Raw genomic sequence first — 20,221 nt, forward strand, 5'->3', positions numbered from 1 at the left:
AGACTTGTAATGCGCACGTATCCACCGCAGTAAAAACCAACAAACAAAACAAAGAAAAACAGACACAAAAAAATTAGTCCTTCCTTGAAAACCTGTGACATAAGATAAGTTTTGAGAAGAGGTTTGAATGTTGTGGTACAAAGACAAGATCTAAGATTAAGTGGTAGAGAGTTCCAGATAAGTGGCGCAGCTGAAGAGAAAGACCTGTCTCCCCACGAGTGTCGAGACTTGGGCTATGACACACATGTCCACCTGTGTGCCATTTTGGCTGTGGTGCTGCATACTCCTAAGGAGTGCTTACTTGGACAGAAGTTCCATCCGTACCGATACCTCTGTCCGTATAACAGTCTTTCAGTTTCTTGTGTTGGCAACATTACTGAGGAATAGATTCAGTGCATGAGCACCTTATTTTAATCAGTGTTTCCTTGATACCATATATATTTTAGTTTTCTGTTAATATACTTGTGTAGCAACTCTAAGCTGCAGGTGAACCATTTGATCAGAGTTCTTTCTTTTAAAGAGCCTTCAGTCTGATTCTAATTTTCATTCTGTTCATTGACCTTGTTCATTTACTATCAGAAAACTTATTTGATAAAAAGTTGGTCCTGCGAAATGTTGATTAGAAATCAATAGAAACATTTGGATCTGGAAATGATATCTGAGGTTAGGTGTTCGTTTGCGAAGGCTTTGGCCAGAGATTCGGTTAAATGTTGATGGATTTTACTTTCTTATGAAAATACTATGACAATTTTTCCTGTTTTCTCACAAAAGAAAGTACATAGACACCGTGTTCATCTGAAACTTTCACAAGTGATTTTTATTGTATCTTTCTTGATAATTTTGCCTTACAAGTCAGTATTACATTGACAAAAACCAAACAGTGACACAACTTTTAAAAGGGGAACGTGTAAGCACTTTGTGCAAGCGATACTATAGAGAAGGGATTGTTAAGAAATAATCTGGGTTATTGTTGACAATGTACATGTACATTCAATTACTAGTGTACATGTATAATCACTACACTTACTGTTAAATTTACTACAACAAATTCACAACATATCAAACTTTATATTTACACAATATGAAATGTTTGTTCATAAAAAATAAATTAGACCATGTACAGATTTGTCTATATGTACATAATTTTACAAATTGCAATGTTACTATTAAACATAAAAATGATTTTTATGCTTAAAAACAGAAAGTATAACGGTGAAAACAAACTTTACGAAAAATTAAAGGTCACACCATAGAGCAAGGAACACTTATCACACTTTCCCCCAAACAACAAATTCTGACCTTTGACCAACATCACACATGACATTACAATTTTTTGTGACCCAATATTTTGAGTTTGTCAAATGTCAATTACAATGTACAACACCACAATGTAGGTCAGAAACAACCCTGATCTAAATCTTGTAACCCTGTGACATTATATGATTACACTGGAGTTTACCAGCTGTACATTTTGTGCTCGAGATGGACAGGTTGCGCCCCCTCCCCTCCATTATGTCATTATGTGCTTGGAATTAAATAAATGATCTCCAAGTTCCCAAATGCAGGCTCTGAGTAAAAAGTAACACATTTAAAAGTGAATCCTCACTATAAAGAATGTAAAAAATGTACATAACACAAAATTCTTATTAACTAACAAAAACATAAATGCAGCCTGTTAAAAAAAAAACTTAACATACATGTATAGACCTTGTACATTTGCTTGGAACAACATCAAAAGTTATTTCCCTTACAGGGTGTGCCTGACATTGGTTACAGTTCAAATATAAATGTTCACAGACTAGCATACATCACAGTAGAAAGTTGGTCTTGGTAAAAAACTTCTTGAGAAATACTTTTACTTGAAAAGTCTTGGAGGGCACATCTTTTTTTATGACAGTTTTTTTTTACTTTTGCCCTTCCCTGGACGGCCTGTGCTTGTTTTATTGTTCGTACGAAGAATTCAAATAAATAAATAAATAAAATAATTGGTTTTTACTACAATGACCGATTCAGCTTTAACTTTTACAGGTTTGTTATTTCATACATATATTGGGTCACAATAAGTCTTTGACTAATTGTCTTTGACAATTCCCAATCATGAATGTGACACATGAAAAACTGCTTCCAATAATGCTCACACATTATTACCAACTTGTCAGTGATGAACAAACTATAACTATGAGATGATAATAGTTCAATTTGTTATAAAGTGCCATCGTCAAAACCTCAACTACTTTGAACACTTAAATGTAGTTGTAGCCTACATGGAGCAAAGAGGTGGGACAACAAAAGTGCACTGCTGGAAGAAAAAAAATCCCCTCAAATATAAGTATACGAATTGGATTTGTGATGCAGTTGTACATGTTACATGTAAAAAAAAAAACAAGTACCACTCTCACAAAATTTGCATCTAAACCAAAGTTTTCAGAAAACATTATTTTGTGCAACTTCTTTGAGATGATTATACCTGATCAAATTGGAACAGATGCCATGTAGTTAACGAAGTTTACAAAACACACAATTTTAAGGTATTATATTTGTGTGGATCACTATATTCTATTTTAAAACCGTATTTTCAACCGTACTTTCAACCATACAGTGTATTATGATTACTTTTCAGGGTTTTGGTATTTTGTGTAAAAACTTGTTAAAATTCCCTTTTTTTTCTTTTTTTTCTATCATACATGTACTCAAAAGGCAGATACAAACATAGATTTCAGATATCATCAATGTAACTGCGGTTGATTTCACAAAGCACCAAGACTCATCATAGGATGAGTTGTCATTATTACCAGGCCGATTTCACAAAGCACCAAGACTCATCTTAGGATGAGTTGTCAGTATTACCATGTGATTTACGCGACATCACACTTTGCTTAGCAATTGAGACTATTACAATGGACCCTTCCCATGAAATATGCTAATTACATTCACGCATGCGTACAGACCCTATTGGTTGGCAAACGCCATAGAGTTGTGCACTAAGCAGATGCGCAATTGCGTCTGCGTCATGCAGCCATTAGCCGTGTACAAAACAGCGCGATGTTCCCTCATTTTGCCAACCAAAATGTTAGTGCACATGCGCTATGAGCAATTAACATATTTCATGGGAAGGGTCTATTGAGATCAATCTTAGCTCTTCGTAAACAAGAGCCTTGGTGCATTCTGCAATCACCCCCCCCCCAACACTCCCCACCAAGGTGTTGCAACTTGCGTATAAATTAAACATGTACAGGCAATCACCAAAACAAAGTCGCATGTACAAGGTCTATACCATTTCATTTATTTCACAAACCATCAGACCATCTACCTTCACAGAAGGATATGAAATAAGTAAGCCCCGACCTCTCCTTAAAATTGAACTATTTTGTTCGATCAATATATTATTATTATACAATTTAGTTTGTGCATCTGCACCCATATTAAACTTTCCTTCATGTTCTTTGCTAAACTTATCTACATGTAAATGCAAAATATCATATACACATAAAAAAAAACTTTGGCATTATTTTAGTAGTAAAACATATTTGTCACGTCAGCATTAGTCTTGTCCCAAGACGTCAGTGATCAATTGGCCCCCTTGAAACATCATCACACACAGCCTACCACTCAAAACCCTCAGTGTAAGCGCCCTACACTTTTAATACGCACTACACTGTATAATTCAGGGACATGGAGTCCTAAATTTGCGCATCCAAAATTATTGTGATGGTAATGTCAGGTGAATTTGCCGAATTTCGGATCGCGCGAGTGCCTATGAGAACAGAATTGACGTAACGCAAAACGAGCAAATGGAGTTTTGTAGTTTTACAGTCTTCTTCTTTCAGTGTAGTTATTATTTTAGTGAAACATGTGGAAACTTGTTTTACACTAGTCAGTGATCTAAGTTGCTGCGGTTTGACAATCAATTGTAGCCCAAGGTACTGTGAACTTCTCCCATGTTTTCTCCAACACCCAATTTCTAACAAGGTAAACTAACGGCGGGTAAAAAAACATGTCCTGGATGGTACTTAACCCCTGGTTGCCCTGGAATAACTTTGACAAGGGCCCAATTTCATAAAGCCTGTAAGCCTGTAAGCATGATAAAAACAAGATTACCAACCAAATTTTAGTTTGTTGCATATTAGTTACTTGCATTCAGCTGTTGTTTGCTTATTCAGAAAATGGAAATTTGGTTGGTAATCTTGTTTAAATTAAGGAAGAAATTTCATGCTAAGCAAATTTTTGTGCTTACAGGCTTTATGAAATTGGGCCAAGGTCACTTTACCATATTTGTTTTATCTACACGAGATATGAACTGATGACATGTCCATAAAACTTGTTCACCCATACACTTCTCTCTCAAAGTTTTCTCTCTCAGAGGTTTATGCATGCTGATGCACAGACGGGACAAAAACTTGGTGTGGATTAAGTACCCGAATTTGCATCTACATGTACGCATGTGCCGTACGTCTACTACAAACACAACCTACTAGACAGTGCATTGTGATGGTATGTCTGATTTAAACTTGACTGGAATCAATTTGACTGCATGTCAACTCTCTCTTCGCTGTTCAGTCTTTTTTACTTGAATACCTATTATTAAATGGAACAGGTCTTGGATTGGTTAGTTTCTCCTCACTGGAGACACTGCTTGAGGACTTTTCCACTTTCCAGGCAGGGGTTTTCTTCTTCCTCCACACTTTGCTGTACAGTACTTTTGAGTGAATACCTGCTATAAAATGGAACAGGTCTTGGATTTGTTCTGATTTGTTGGTTTCTCCTCACTGGAGACACTGCTCGAGGACTTTTCCACTTTGCCGGCGGGGGCTTTCTTCTTCCAAAACTGCCAGCTCTGAATAAAGGAACAGTACATAATTATATGATTTTATCTCATGACATTTCTTTTTTAAATCACTTTGATTTTAATACATCCGGCCTTAGATTTGGTGTTCCTCTTACAAACCCTTACTCAATAGAGGCAATCCTTTGTCCCCAACTCCATCACATCAGCTGTACGTAAATAGGAGTACCTGTTTGTAGGTTTAACTGCTGGTTTTCCCTTTTACTGGAATACTTTGTAAAATGGCTTGTGGAAACTTAAGTGGATGTTTTATTTGAGTATGTAGGTGATAAACTATTGTTTTTAATATAATGAGTGCTATATTCTTATGTGCCAATGGAAACTTAATTTCTTTCTTTTTATGATGAACTCTTCACTAAAAAAATAATAAAATAAACAACTTGTTACATTAGATCCGGTAGCCAACATTATACAAATCAAAGCTTTTTTCCTTCCTTACCTTTGGCTCATCGGTTGCCTTTCCGTCTTCCCCATCCTCATTCTCCTTGCTGTCCTCTTCTTTAATCTCATCATCTTCCTCTTCTCTTTTCGTCTTCTTTGTCTTCTTTCCTTTCTGCTTCTTGTCGTCCGTCTTGCCCTCTTCGCTTACATCATCCTCATCGTCCTTGGGCGCTTTCTTGGAAGACTTGTCCCCTTTTCTCTTTGACGTCTGATCATCTTCTGAATGGGCAAATAGCACATCAAACATCCGTGATTCAATTTGACTAGATTTTTGTCATCTCAATCTGACTACTGCACTTCAGAAACTCTCAAAATCACTTATTACAAATACACGGTTCTTATACATTGTACATACATGTAGCACTTTATTACACCCAACAATAACATTGTTTGGTTACTTCTTAATAAATTATTGCTACGGCGTTCTACTGTTTTTTTTTTATATAGAAATAAATATGAGTTTTGAATTGAATTGGATTGAACAAGTAAATGGTCAGTAGTTAGACTGCAGGACTTGCAATCACAAGGTTGTGGGTTTGAATCCTACCAAGCTAACTGCTGGTACACAATGACTAGAATCAGTTTTGTCGTCGTCTATTTACTGAACCACAATTTCTTGATTTGTGCAACTCGTAATCAGTGATGTTAATTCAATGTTTGTACAAGAGAGATTGGCTGTTGCCAGCTTGGTGTTTATATCCCCTAGTGGGAGCTTTGCCAAGTTCCTTTTTGGCAGAAAGAGCATAAAAAAAGCAAAAAAAAAAAAAAAAAGCAACATTACACCACAATGTATAATTTAGCAAAATACCTTCATTTTCATCGTCTTCATCTTCATCATCTTCATCTTCTTCATCTTCATCGTCTTCATCCTCGGATGCTTGTGTCTTCTTTATACTGTTTTCATGCGTGATCTTCTCCTTATTGGATTTTGTCGTTTTTGTCTGGTTTTCTCTCGTGTCATCAGAGCGACTGTTACTCTTTTTAGCTGTACGGTGAAAGATCAATTCAAATAGAGAGATAAACAATGGGAATAACATAATTTTAGTATCATTGAGGTAGAATTTCATAAAATGAAATGATTACATCAAGTATGGTTGTGGTGTTGCTGCTGATTACAGCGTGAAACTGGCCATTTGCCACAAAGTAGGTGGTCAATTTGGTTCTAAAGATCAGAGTCATTATTGACAAGAAAGGGGATTCAACACGTACATTTTAAAAGGATTTCAATCTTTTTTGTAACAGCTGGAAGTCAAAATTTCAAGGAGCCCATCTAAACATTATCCAAAGCGCTAGATAAGTAGATCAAGGAGCAGAATTTCTTGACATCTGAACAAAATAATAGCTAATTCTTTCACCAGGCAAATTTTAAAATTTAGGCAGTACAGTGTAGTACAAAATGTCTCATCACTGAAAGATAATTTTTAACGAAAGATAATTTGGAACGAAACATTAGAATCCTTACTCTCTGTTTTCTTGACTGGCACCTGATCATCATCATCCTCATCTTCGTCATCTTCGTCGTCATCATCTTCTTCATCATCTTCATCTTCCTCTGAATCATCATCTTCATCATCTAAGACTGTCTTTGCTTGAGCCCTCGGCCGCGGCGCTGGGACAGGTCTTGATGGCTGTGATTATAGTAATATCAGTCTCAATAACAAGTAGGATTGGAAACTTTGCATGGAGGTAGTTGATCAGTTGAGGTTTGTGGTAGCAACCTGAAGACGATCAGAGCATACTGCTTGAAAGGTTGAGTTGTCAACCAACGGTTCTTTTCAGAATCGACACTACTCACAGAAATTTACACATGGTGCTACCGCAAACCTCAATTAAATATAAGTATCACTCATATAGCGCCTTTGCCAAAAGAACTCACAGCGTGTGATACTGCCAGATACGCTGTGGTTTGAATTGTGAGATCCTTGTTGCCAATTACGCATTTGTACAAAGACAATTGGGGGCAAACCCCTTCTCGTTGTGATATAAGTGCACTGGGTTTGTTAGTGTGCATAACACAACACACAGGACGAAAAGCTGTACATCCATTCCATAGGACAAAGCAACAATGGTTAAGTGTCTAGCTGTTAGGTTACAAGTGTTAAGACCGGAAATATTTTGAAGATAGCAACCGTGTAAGTGTTTACAAGGCACTCTGGCGCAGTGTGTTGCCAATTAGTAAACCAGGAATAGTGGGGTAAACCCCTTCTCGTGCATAAGCATGATAAGTGCATACATGTAAGTGCACTGGGTTTGTTAACATGGATTACATGTTAAGCATGTTAAGTGTCTTGCTTAAGCATACAACTGTCACGACTAAATGTAGGACCCAAACTCATACTCTGCTGATCAGAACATGAGTTTGGTGTGCTAGACTGCTCGGCCAACACACGATGCGACACACCAATGAGAAGCTGAGATGATAATTATGTCACAGGGTTAACCTTCACACCAGAGCACTAACGCAAGCATAAGTTTTAAAAGTATAAGTGACTGTTAGGGTTAAAGCTGTTAGCTCATTCTCACTGTCATGACTGTAGGGATTAAAGGTCAGATTAGCAGGGTTAATGTAAAGTTAATGTAATAACCCACGTGTCAACCACACACAGCAAACCGGTGTACATGTACTTGTCAATTTAGAAGTTTTTGCTGTTGCAACCCTCCTACGCTTTCCAGCAATCATTTTAAATCATTCAACATCCCAGTGGAGATTTGTTTTCTTCTTTCCTTTGGTCCCCTATACTTCGGACACAAAATTCCTTGTGCGGAACTCCAGTCTTTAGAAATCACCTATAGCGAACCTTTTGTTTTCCATTTTACACACGGTTACTTATCTACTGTCGCAGAGAAGACTAGGAAACTTGGATATGAACTAGTTCTGATCAAACTTTCCAAATCTACGACACGGCAGTAGATAAAAAAACAGGACAAGTTCTCACAAGAACAAGTTCTCACTGTAACAATGTTACCACATGGTGCCACCGCAAACCAAGTTGTTAGTTCTTCCACACACCAGTGAGGCACATTGCTTTACTCTACCTCAAGTAGTGCGTCAAATCTGTTTTTTCTTTTGACTGATGGCTTTACTGGCAAATCATCGTCACTATCATCATCATCATCACCATCACCATCATCATCATCATCTTCATCTTCTTCTTCAGAATCAGCTCCTGAATCATGACTTTCTGGTTTCTTTGCCATATTTAACGAAGATAATCTGGTATTTATTACGCCCTTATTTGACACATTGTCTGTAGATTTGAGATCAGTGACCTCCATACCCTCCTGTTGAAAGATGTAGGCATTTATCAATAACCGTAGAATGGATGGGTCCCAACATTAACAGCCATTTCCAAAATGGCCACTTCAATGTCAGAGCAACAGTTGGCAACAGACCCAAATCAGCTGTCACCAGGGGCATGTTTCCACCCTACTTCTAATAATAATAATAGTGGCTTCTTATATAGCGCTCATAACCATCACTCAGTGATGCTCTATGCGCTTCAACAGTCAGTATTTTTCCTGTAATGTCTGGAGAACTTGAAGTGATGAGATTTCGTGCAGAAACAGGGTTACCCCCCTACAAAGTCCGAAAGGATTTAGGCGTGGGTATTATCCACAAGAAGCATGACTGAAAGAGCCAATCGCACTACATTCCCAACTTTTTACGAAGCAGTTATGGTTAAGTGCCGTGCTCAAATGTCAAGACCGGGTTTGTATATATCTAACCCCCACTCTGCTCCTGAAAACACCAGAGCATGGGTCGAACTATACGGCTTTGCCATAACATGCTACATTGAGATTACACAATATAAGTCCACCCCCCCCCCCCCCCCCCCGTATTTGAGATAACTTATTTATTCAATGGCATATTTGAAATATTTACAGAAAAAACATCGCCAATATTCTGTCAAGTTACCTTGGTTATCGTTCGCGGTCCTGAGTCCACTTCATCTACTCCGCCCTAAAAAAAATGATGAAAAAAAAAAAAAAAATGCAGATCAATCCCAAATGTATTTATGTCACACAGAAAGTTAGTAGAACTTATGAAAATCGCATGATTCCATGGGACAAAGGCATGATGGCCACATGCATATATCTCAGTGTTACTGAAAAGGGGCCTTAAATGTACATGTAGTTGATCATGAATGAATCTAAAAACTAAACTCCTCAGACTTTAGAGAGTACCTATGCCACACAGTACGGGGCAAGCTTTTGAGCGCCTAAAATAATCAGGCATGTTCTGGCAACAAAAGAACGATCCCTTAGGCATGGGCCCGCAGTCTTTTATGAACTATTTCAAAGAGTCTCCCAATATGTACAAGTACATGTAGCATAGTTTTTCCTTTTGGTAGTTTTTCTGCAGTGTTTGATTTTGCGGCTGCATCAGCTGCCTGATCATTCTGGGAAAGCGCAAAGAAAGAAAGAAAGAGGCAAGAAGCACAAATCATTTTCTTCTAGCAACTCACACCTGTTATATCCATGTAATTCCTTTTCCGAACAGTGGACTCAATTGGATCATGCACAAGCCATTAGGGCTGCTTACTGCCCCGGCAGATTGATTGCTCATCCATTAAGTTTAATGACCCATATTATGTAAACACACTCACTCACTAGAAAAGTATAGTTCAGACTTGCCAAACTCGCATTTATTTTATGGAGTTTTCTTGTAAATGAAGATGAAATTGTACGGGTTTTTTGCGGCCAATTTGAGTGCTTTGATACCAGTCACTATACAAGATTTTTCTACATATCTAATAGTGCAAAAAACATTTTAAAGCTCAAACTTTCACACATTGCTTTACCTGTGTGTCTTTGTGGTTAGCTTTTGCCTCATCTAATAATGGTTTGAGTTCACGTACGGATTTACTTGCTGAGAAATGCCTCTGTTTACGATCAAAGAGGACAAAAATTAAAAATGATTTTAAATAGATGAGACAGGGAGTTTGAAAGTTACAGTTTTCAGCTGCAGGTTACTGTACTGCCACTAACACACCTAGGTTTGGTAGCACTAAAAAAGATCTTGGGGAATGTGAGGTGAAGTTAATATTATAAATACACTATGAACTGCCTCCAATATGAAGGCAATTTTAAACTAGCAGAAACTGTGATGATGTATTTGTTAGTAAATCGTAACCCCTTTCTAGAGACTATTAATTTCTGCATTTATAACCAAATACCCAGACATTTCTAAATTTGTTGATTTTCTGGCTCGGTCATTTTTGAGAAAAAATGTCAGGAAATTTATTAAGAAACAGAAATATATATTATATTAGGGTTCGTCTTTGAATTATAGCCTTTTTTTGTTAATATTTAAAACATTGGAAAATGTTTGTTCAATACATGACCCTTTCTCTGACCTTTGCTCTTGTTTGAGAACGAGTAGGTCAAGTTTGGGACAAGCCGCTTGCAGCCTCTAAAAGGCTTAACTCGATAGGTATTCTAGCCACGGACTGTCCAAAATGCACCAAACTTCTTCAGCAATTTTTATTTTACACATTTCACTTGTTATTATTGGCAGGTCTCTCCCCATGTACAGCTTGGATAGCTTGGCTACATGTATGTGTAATATGACCACACTCATTAAACTTTGTAAAAACCATGCGGTATATTATTTGAAAGATTGTTATGGTTAAAAGAAAGCTTTAAAAGCATGTTAGCGAAATTTAATACCAATGTAAATGCCTTAATATATTATAGACAGTGTCTTGACTACTCACAGACTCTAAAGGGTCAACATCTTTGATTCTTGAGATACGCGGTGACGCTTCCACTATCTTCAGTTCGGTCTTCTTAATAATTTCCTCTTGGACATCTGTCATGGGTGAGAAGAGTAAAAGAAAAGAAGTTACAAGTAATTAATTTAACCCATGAGTAATTCTTTGACCCCATGACCTCTGCAATTCTAGAGCAGCTGTCTTACCCTGTTGACCTCCGAGATTGCCCAGTAGCTAGAGGCAGAGCATTGTTGATAATGAAATCGCTCTGGTTGGCATGGTCAACTGAATGTTAGTGAAACTTTCAATCGTGATGTTAAACAGTGCTACCTACCATTCTCATCATGTTTGATATTTGGTATTAAGCTTTGGTCCAGCTTACGTCCGTGTCCACCATATGAGTTGAGGGTTGGCAAGGCCTTAGAAGAACCAAGTGGAGGTAAAGTCCGAGCCAGTGGGGGTAACGGAGACGTCTGCAAAGTGGAAATAAAGTTTGATAGATCTCTTTGATTTAACATTAGGGAAAAGTTTTGTTTGAGATTTGGAAAGGCCTTGGATGAACCAAGAGGTTGGACTTCTGCAAAGTTGAGAGAAAGTGCGATAGATTTTTATTTTGATTTAGCCCAAGGGAAGAATTGCATTTCAGGTTTAGAAAGGCCTTAGAGGAAGCAAGTAGAGGAATAGTTCAAGCCAGAGGGGGAAAGGCAAAGAACAGAAGATAAAAGTGTGGAACCTTTGATTTAGCTCCAAAGAAAAATTGAGATGGGATTGGCAAAAACTAGGATGAAGAAAGAAGAGGTGAGGCCCAAAGCCAGCATTGTAGGGGAGAGATGTTTCCAACATGTCTAAAAACAGCAGTTTTATGCCTTGAACACCTGATGTTAGAAAACGTAAACTGTGGGTGACTCTTACAAGACTTTAATAAACATGATAAAAGACCATGCTGCATAATGAGTCGGGACCATTTTTAATCCATTGTGATCTGCTAGAGTGACCTACCTCTCTCTGTCTCCTGCGTCCCCTCGCTGAGCCGTCCAACGACCCACCAAGATCCACTGAGTCCATCCCAGCTAATGTAGCGCCTAATAAGCCTTTCTTCATATGACCCGAGGACCGGAGAGGGTCCGCTTCATCTTCAGAATCCGAGGAAGTTTCGCCTTTGGATTTGTCTTTCCATCGTGCTCTGACGATTGTATGACATCCTCCGCATGAGACCTACAGAGCGACAATAACAAACACAATAAAAAGAATCATTTAATGTCATTTGTTCTGGTTGTGGTGCCAAGGACTCTAAGAATAGTGAACTTAATCACTGTACCAGCAAAGAACCCAATGGAGAGAAGACAAGGAAGGAAGTTTCTTTCCATCGACCCAGGAGTAAATGGGTACCAGCGAGTAGTGTGAAAAGAGTTTTATTGTGAGGACCTACCTGCTCTACATGGAAGCCCTTGAATCTCTTGACTTTAGTTGGCTGGAAGAGGTTACTAAAGCTTTCATCTCCTTGGCACAGCTTGCCATGTCTACCGTCACCAAACATGTACAAAGACCCATGCTCTGCAACAAGAAATTTAAAACCAATCGCAATGTAAAAAAGATCTTCATTTTTTTATCATGGTTAACCACTTCACATCAGGGCCCAGTTTTATAGAGCTGCTTAAGGCATATTATGGCAGACTGTTTGTAATGCCAGGAACAACTTCTATTTATTTGTTTATTTATTTATTTGCTATTTGCTTGTCTAATTTCTGGTTTTGGTTTTGTTATTTTAATTTGTACTTTGTGTAAACAGATTATTTATATTAATATTTATTTCTAATTATTATTATTTTCCAAAGAGAGTATTTTATATAGTGTGTTTGCTTCCCTATGTGACTGGATTAACAGGCTTTCGAGCTTCAGTGTTTAATTATACTTTTGTTGATCCTGGCCATCACATTAGGGTTGTTTTATAATTTCCTGTGCCCTTATTGTTTTTCTTGCTATGTATTTACTTTTGAACATGTACTTATAATTATCTATTTGACATACTGTCTGCTTGTATTTGTAACTGTTTATTTGCCAAATAAAGAATAAGAAAGAATAAGAATAAGAACCATCAATTTGTTTCTGTAAGTCAGACAGCTAACACAAATAATGAATTGTTTTCATACCCGCTGTCAAAATATAGGATTTGTACTGCCTCTAGCTACCAGCTGTCTTGGTGGTCTAGTTGGTGGGACATCAGCGAAGGTTACAGGTTTTAATCCCACCCGAGTAAAACGCCTGTGTATTTCTTTACACGGGACTTGGAGTAAACAAGGTTTTACAGTTACAAACATCTGTGTATGCATAAAACCCATTACTACATATAGTTATGCTGCTTACCAGTTATGAGCGCTGTGTGGTTCTCCCCGCATACAACGTCCCGACATTTCTTTCCCCGTAATTTCATTATCCTCTGAGGTACATTAAGTTCTAGAATGGACGGACCGTGTCCGAGCTGACCGTTGCTCCCATCGCCCCACGTATACACATGACCACTATCTGCAATGGGGGGAGAAAAACAACCAAAAGAATTTGTGTGAAGCCGTCGTTTTAACAAGTGCAAAAGAGTTAATGATCCTAGCAGAGTCTGTCTCATTTTTGAAGTATTAGAGAAAACAAGTATTCCACAATGTTAAAGTGGGTGGTGTGGTGAGCAAACATCGAGCGGTGAAGCGAATTGAATATTACATGTACATCCGTTGTTTCGGATCAGCAGAGGGTGGGTTCCAGCCTCAGTCTTGGCAATTATATTGTAAAGCAAGAAACGTAACCATTATTGCTTAATCCTTCAGACGAGACGTAAAGCCGAAAAATCTAATGTCTTGTGTACATGTAAATGCATGTCAAAAGAATCCAGTTGCACTTATTGCTAAGAGAACTTGGGGGTTTGCCCTGGTATTTCTGGCATGGTATGCAGAAGATTAAGCAGCATCACCTTGTAAACCTTTACAAGGTGCTATGTAAATAGGTCTTTTGAGTAAAGTGCTTTAAGACATAGATAAAGTGCTTGGCCTACATGTATATAAGAACTGATCTATTAGTAGTAGTGGTGGTATTCCATAAACATGTAGGTAAGCTTACCTGTGACTGCAGCAGTATGGCTATTCCCACACGACACACGTCGTACTCTGTCCTTGATTAAGCTAACATGCTGTGGAACGCTAGCCGAGTTTGTGTCACTCAGACCCAGTTTACCAAACTCGTTCTCACCAAAGGTGTACAGTTTCCCATCATCTGGAGGGAGAATCAAACAGAAAATATGTGTACAAAATATAAATGCACATTATACCTGGCGCTGTGGATACATCCGACCTCGAAACAATGCACGGTACCCACCCACAGCTATGGTTGTAGTGCCCTGTGCTTTTACTGTGGTGCCCTTAGCACAGATATAACAATTTATGTTTTCTTCATAGAGAGGAAAATTGCTGTGCCCCTTCAAGAGCGAAGTTTAAGGCATGATACATACATCACATTTATGAGTGTTTCCACTTATCATTTAATTTCATTTTTAAACTTACAGTACAATGTATCACAGAAGCCCTGCCCAAATCATGTTAGTATTGTCTGCAATAAATGACCCAAACCAACCTCACAGTTTACCACTTTCATTGAAGCCGTTTAGGCAATGGCTCTACCCTCTGCTTAACCACGTGTGTGCCTCAAAATGCCACTATTGTGGGCATTTAGGTTGGTTGTCCTGAGAAACACACAAACAAACAAACAAATGAACAAAAACCCTAACAGACAAACAAACTAGTCTCTGTTCAATCCGCAAACCCACCTGTGACTAACGCAGTGTGGTAGTACCCACACGACACCTGCTTGATGGGTACTCCCACGGATAGCGGTGTAGGGACCTCAGTCTCTGTTACATCATCCAGTCCCATCTGGCCCTCGGAACCGCTCCCAAACATGTACAGACTGCCATCAACTGAGGATCAAAAGTAAACAACACTATGAAGTATTTTTCGGAATATTTTTGAAAAACAATTATGAGGGATGAGGGGAAAAAAAGGTCTGACATCCAAATCCAGGGAACAATTTGACAGGGATGCCTAAGCAGGAACAATTCCTGTACATCATTTTGCTAAGCAGAAATGATCAGGGCCAAAGTTCACACAGCTGCTTTAGCTCAAAAAGTAGCTAAACACAACAAAATTTGCTTACCATAATAAGGTTACCAGCCAAAATACCATACTACATCTGTGACTGGATTCCTGCTTGTTTTGGCTAAGTACCAGTGTTTATATACGTAATAATATAACAATGACATCTGTTTGATTTTAAAGTGTAAACACAATAAAAAACATCATCAATGTTACCCGTGAGTATGGCAGAGTGTTCGGTCCCACATGAAATCTGCTTTACTTGAACATCTGCTAGCTCTTGAACCAGCTGTGGTGTTTCGTAACTCCTAGACCCGGCCAAGCCAAGCTGCCCCTCCCCTCCAGCTCCAAAGCTGTACAGGGTGTGGTTCCTGGTGCATACTATGGTATGAAGACGACCACACCCGGCCAATACAACTCCTTCATGCTTTAAACCTGACATACATTGTAGAAACGAAAGAGGTTTGACAAAGAAACTTATATATTTTTCCATTGCGGTATCCCTTCATGGTGATCCCTTTGAGTTTGTATGTATTTTGCTTTCATTTGTTCAAACCATGTTCATTTTATCTTTTCCAACTCCCCACCTGTTGCAATAAATGGATATGTTTTTGTTTGCATTTGTTTACATGCTTCTGATGAAGGTCCAGTTTGGATCAGAAGCTAAGGCCATCTCCCCCAAAGGGATGGTTACTGGACCATTAAGGTGGTAAATGGTGTATTGTTAAAAAAAAAAAAAAAAACAGTTCTTAAAGGCAGTGGACACTATTGGTAATTACTCAAAATATTTATTAGCATAAAACCTTTCTTGGTGACGAGTAATGGGGAGAGGTTGATGGTATAAAACAATGTGAGAAACGGCTCCCTCTGAAGTGCCATAGTTTTCGAGAAAGAATTAATTTTCAACAAATTTGATTTCGAGACCTCGGGTTTAGAACTTGAGGTCTCGAAATCAACCGTCTAAACGCACACAACTTCGTGTGACAAGGGTGTTTTTTCCTTTCATTATTATCTCGCAAGTTTGATGACCGATTTAGCTCAAATTTTCACAGGTTTGTTATTTTATGCACATGTTGAGATACACCAACTGTGAAGGCTAGTCTTTGACAGTTACCAATAGTGTCCACTGCCTTTAATAGGCATTTTTATTATTTAATAATATTAGTTTTTTTAAATTAAAAAAAGGAAGGGACATTGGCTAATCAGCTGGAAAGTTGCATGGCCAACTCTTTAAAAAAACTCACCAATAAATAATGAAGAACTCAAACAAAAAAGTACAATATAAATTAAAATAAATTAAAAATACAGAAAAACAAACTGCAAAGTGGGCAAAAACTGGTTCAACAATGACAGTTGAGCTACAAGCTAACCCAGGGCCCAAAAATAAAAAAGCTGCTTAGCACAAGAGCAATCTTGCTTAGCAGAAAAATGCTACCAGCCAAAACACCATGTATCCTGTACCATTGTGACCGCCTCCCCAATATTTGTTGCTTAGTATAAAACTCTTCTAACAAGGTTTTGAAAAAGATCTACCTGGCACAAAGTCAACAAACTTTTAAAATGACAGAGAAAAAGTTCCTCATTTGATTGTTTGTCAAAATTGTATGCAGTCACTTGAAATGTTGTACGCTTAATCAATAATTTAGTGTAGTGACTGTAAGGTAAAGTCCATCGATCTAAAAGCAATGTAATTCTGTTTTAAACGCAAGAAGATTAAACACAATACACATTATGTACATACTGTCTATGATTACCAGGTAATATGCCTAATGTGTGAATAGCATGTTGTCATTAGCACTTTGGACTTTAATCTGACAGTAGTTAAGTGGGCAGCGTTATTGACTTAACACAGTGCGTTGCCATTGAACATGTTAAAGCGCGCAGCCAACATGCTAATTGTCAAAGACAAGCATCCGTACAGACTCAACAACATTTATGCTCAATTGGCAAACAAGAAAATAGTGGGAACAATTTATAAAACTCATTGTTTTACTCATTTCTCAAAAACAAACTGTTTTACTCATTTCTCAAAAACAAATTGTTTTCTCATTTTTGAAAACCTAAGTGTTTTTACTCAATTGTGAAAAATTAATAATAGTTTTAATAACTCATTTCTTAAAAACTAAACTGTTTTACTCATTTCTCAAAAACCTATTGTTTCACCAGAGATTCCTTTCCTTAGTTTTACTCATTTCATTAAAACCCTTTGATTTACTTGTCTCAAAAACCTGTTTTTTTTACAATAGAGTCCTTTTCTCTATCTTTCACTCATTTCTCAAAAAACTAAGCTTGACTCATTTCTTAAAAACTTAGCATTTCAAGCGAAACTATTTTAAAGGAAGTTTTCAACGATGACCATCTTTATGTGCAAGTCTGTGAACATTATTTTTAATCTTACCAATGATACACCCTTAAAACTTTTAAATAAGCGACTTTGATATCAGGTCTCCTCCCACCTCCCCCCCCCCACCTTGAAATTGAGCCCTGTGAGAGGTGAAGTAAACATACCTTTGATGCTACCAGGTTTATTTGTTGATTTTGTGTGGCCCAGACCAAGCTGGCCCCACTCATTGGCACCGAATGTAAAGATACGCCCACTCTCTGCAATGATACAAAACCAAATTATTATTAAATATTACAATCACATGGACAAACCAGGCATTTTGATCAATGTAATCAATTTGAATTCAGAAAAAATTTTTTTTTTTTCTATACTATCTAGGGAACTATTTTGTTGAGCAATTTTGCATAGCAACAAAATTAAACTAAACTTTTGTGTGCACACTAAAATGCCAATATGGAGTAGCAAATCGTGATTTTTGAGTAGCAACTGATACATTCGGCGAAGAATTTTGCTCTGCTATGCAAGGGAAATTGTTTGCTGCAATATTCTTAACATCTCATTGCATTATTCTTGTGAAGCTACGTTTTGCTAATCTCTTTATTTACTTTGAAATATTAAACTAAAGGTATGAATAGATTAAAACATTTTCCTTTGTTCTTGAACACCTCTCTCCTTATGACTAAAGACTAAAGACTATTAATTAAGGGAATCAATGTGTGGTGAAGAAGAAACCGATTCAAAACACTTTGATTCCCATTCATCAATACCTTTTTGGTCAAAAAGTAAAATAAATGCCAAAAATTATAATTGTTCAATGATTTCTTTCAACACAACACCAATCCAGCTATGAAATGGTAAGGCAATTGGGTAAACAACTCCTTATAAGGGAGTGCTGTGCTCGTCGCGCGTATCGCGTGATGTGGCACAACTGTTTCAGCCGTTGCTCTCGACCAATAGGAATGAAGAAACTGTCTTATAAGAACAAGTGCAAGCTCGCGTGTCACGCCCTTGTTTCAACACTTTTTACTGGTCATAAACAAAGGTTTATACACACCCACGTGACGCGCTCTCCACCAATAGGAATAGCGAAACTTTCTGAGGTATTTATGAATATTGATTTACACTCCCTGACCTGGAGTGTAACACTGAGGTCGTGGCTTCTCGTGCCTCAGGTGTTGGCCTTGTCTTGGCCTTGGCGCCCCTTCAAAAGTTTCCCCTATGACTTTCCTATGAAAGTGCGCTTTGCAAAATAAAAACAGCCCTCTCAAAAGATTAACCTCCAGGCCTCCATAGTTGTGAAGATAGTACACAAAATACAGGCATTGAGTTTTATCTTCATAAGGGGGCAAGGCCATTTGCAACTTAGGGCAATTTGACTAAAAAGTTTTAAAAGTCTATGTGAAACTTTTGAAGGGGCAACAAAGCCAAGACCAGGGGCGAAAGAGGAATTAACCTCTGTGACCCCTGTGTAATAGACCGATCCATTAAGCTCCGCCTCATTGGGCATTGACCAATCACAACCCATTGTATAACCAAAAGTCTGACACCTATAAAGTCCAACATGCATGCATGTATACTTGGCGCGCCCGGCAGAGTTTTGCAGAACGGCATTGGAGAGGCTCACATGTTTTTGCTCACACATGCGCCATGGGCGGAGCCTGATGGATCGGTGTATACCAGGGCTGACCAAATAGTATAGTACAATGCTTACAATAATAACCTGAAACTTACCAGTAACAAATGAGGTATGGTCATCACCACATGATACCTGGATTACTTTGTCATTGCGAATCCAAAACTTATTGGCAGTATTGTCAGCAAAACGGCTCTTACCAAAGGTGAAGACAGCGCCAGTTGCTAGAAAAACAACAAATGAAAATATCATCACAAAATGGTACATTATTGTATTGAAATTTAATTCATTTATTGTGCAATGAAAAATACAAAAGAAAAATTATGCTATGATTATGATACAAACCTAATGCAAAATTAATTTTTCCAGCTCACGCTTTAATTTTTAATAATTGAGTTTTAAAAATGGCAATCATTCATAAATCACATTAAAATAATTACAATCTGACAATACTTTCTAAATCATCACAGACACGATTCACGTCGTTGCAATGATTGAAAAATGAAATGCATACACCTCTCTGCTCTAAAAAAGTAAAAACGTTGTTGCTACGCCTTTTGCTATTCAATATTGTGAAAAATTTAAAATAAAAGGGTTATTATTTACAAATTAAAATCAAATTAAAATTGTTCTTCTTTATATCGCGTCCGGCCCTGTTGCCTGATGCTGTGTCACTGTCAGTCAGTATTTGTGTGTACTGTGTCCATCCAGTGCAGTTAGCTACAAAAATACAACAACAATGACAGATGATATACAATATATATATTTTTTTTTTCGTTTCAGTTTTTACAAGGATATGTCTAAATCTACTCCTTAAACAAACAATTACTATGATGCCACGACATCCAGCATTAAATCGACACAATTTCTGGTACAAAAGACACACCATGAGATGCGGTAACTAAGTAAAATAAAACCTTGTTTACCTGGCACGTCCGAATCGTCAGTCGCCATTTTGCATAATGATCCTTTCTGTTCTATACCCAGACTTCTTCACCGGTAAAAGATATCAGATATCTCCGATGGGTGCTGACTAATTAATTAACAACGGAAACTAGTCAACTCGCCTATATAAAAATCCGGTCACTACAAAGTCGCCCCTCCTAAAAGTTG

General features: G+C 37.8%; 1 protein-coding gene across 6 annotated transcripts; it reads right to left on the reverse strand.

The window, feature by feature from the left end:
• Positions 1-790: 790 nt before the first annotated feature.
• LOC139946752 (X-linked retinitis pigmentosa GTPase regulator-like) lies at positions 791-20,062 on the reverse strand. Of its 6 annotated transcripts, none has more exons than XM_071944427.1 (18): positions 20,035-20,062; positions 19,207-19,332; positions 17,640-17,732; positions 15,348-15,566; positions 14,807-14,956; positions 14,104-14,256; positions 13,363-13,521; positions 12,428-12,552; positions 11,998-12,213; positions 11,333-11,471; positions 11,002-11,096; positions 10,087-10,167; positions 9,201-9,245; positions 8,321-8,473; positions 6,747-6,912; positions 6,093-6,269; positions 5,283-5,503; positions 791-4,834 (listed from the first exon to the last, which is right to left on the reverse strand). In XM_071944427.1, the coding sequence occupies exons 1-18, from the start codon at positions 20,060-20,062 to the stop codon at positions 4,715-4,717; spliced, it is 2,466 nt and encodes an 821-aa protein (XP_071800528.1). In that variant the 3' UTR covers positions 791-4,714. The 6 variants fall into 6 exon arrangements, with proteins under 6 accessions (XP_071800528.1, XP_071800526.1, XP_071800529.1 ...); XM_071944425.1 differs by having other exon boundaries at positions 8,321-8,566; XM_071944428.1 differs by lacking the exon at positions 10,087-10,167.
• Positions 20,063-20,221: the final 159 nt, after the last annotated feature.

The sequence above is a fragment of the Asterias amurensis genome, chromosome 14, assembly GCF_032118995.1.
Source record: "Asterias amurensis chromosome 14, ASM3211899v1".
Taxonomy (NCBI): Eukaryota; Metazoa; Echinodermata; class Asteroidea; order Forcipulatida; family Asteriidae; genus Asterias; species Asterias amurensis.

Excerpts from the sequence above, each read along its gene's own strand:
- LOC139946752 (XM_071944425.1), bottom strand. The coding sequence starts at position 20,062 with ATGGCGACTGACGATTCGGACGTGCCAG. Across the intron at positions 11,097-11,332 it reads TATCAAACATGATGAGAATG|ATGTCCAAGAGGAAATTATT; the intron begins GTAGGTAGCACT and ends CACCCATGACAG. Across the intron at positions 9,246-10,086 it reads CTAACCACAAAGACACACAG|GGCGGAGTAGATGAAGTGGA; the intron begins GTAAAGCAATGT and ends CATTTTTTTTAG.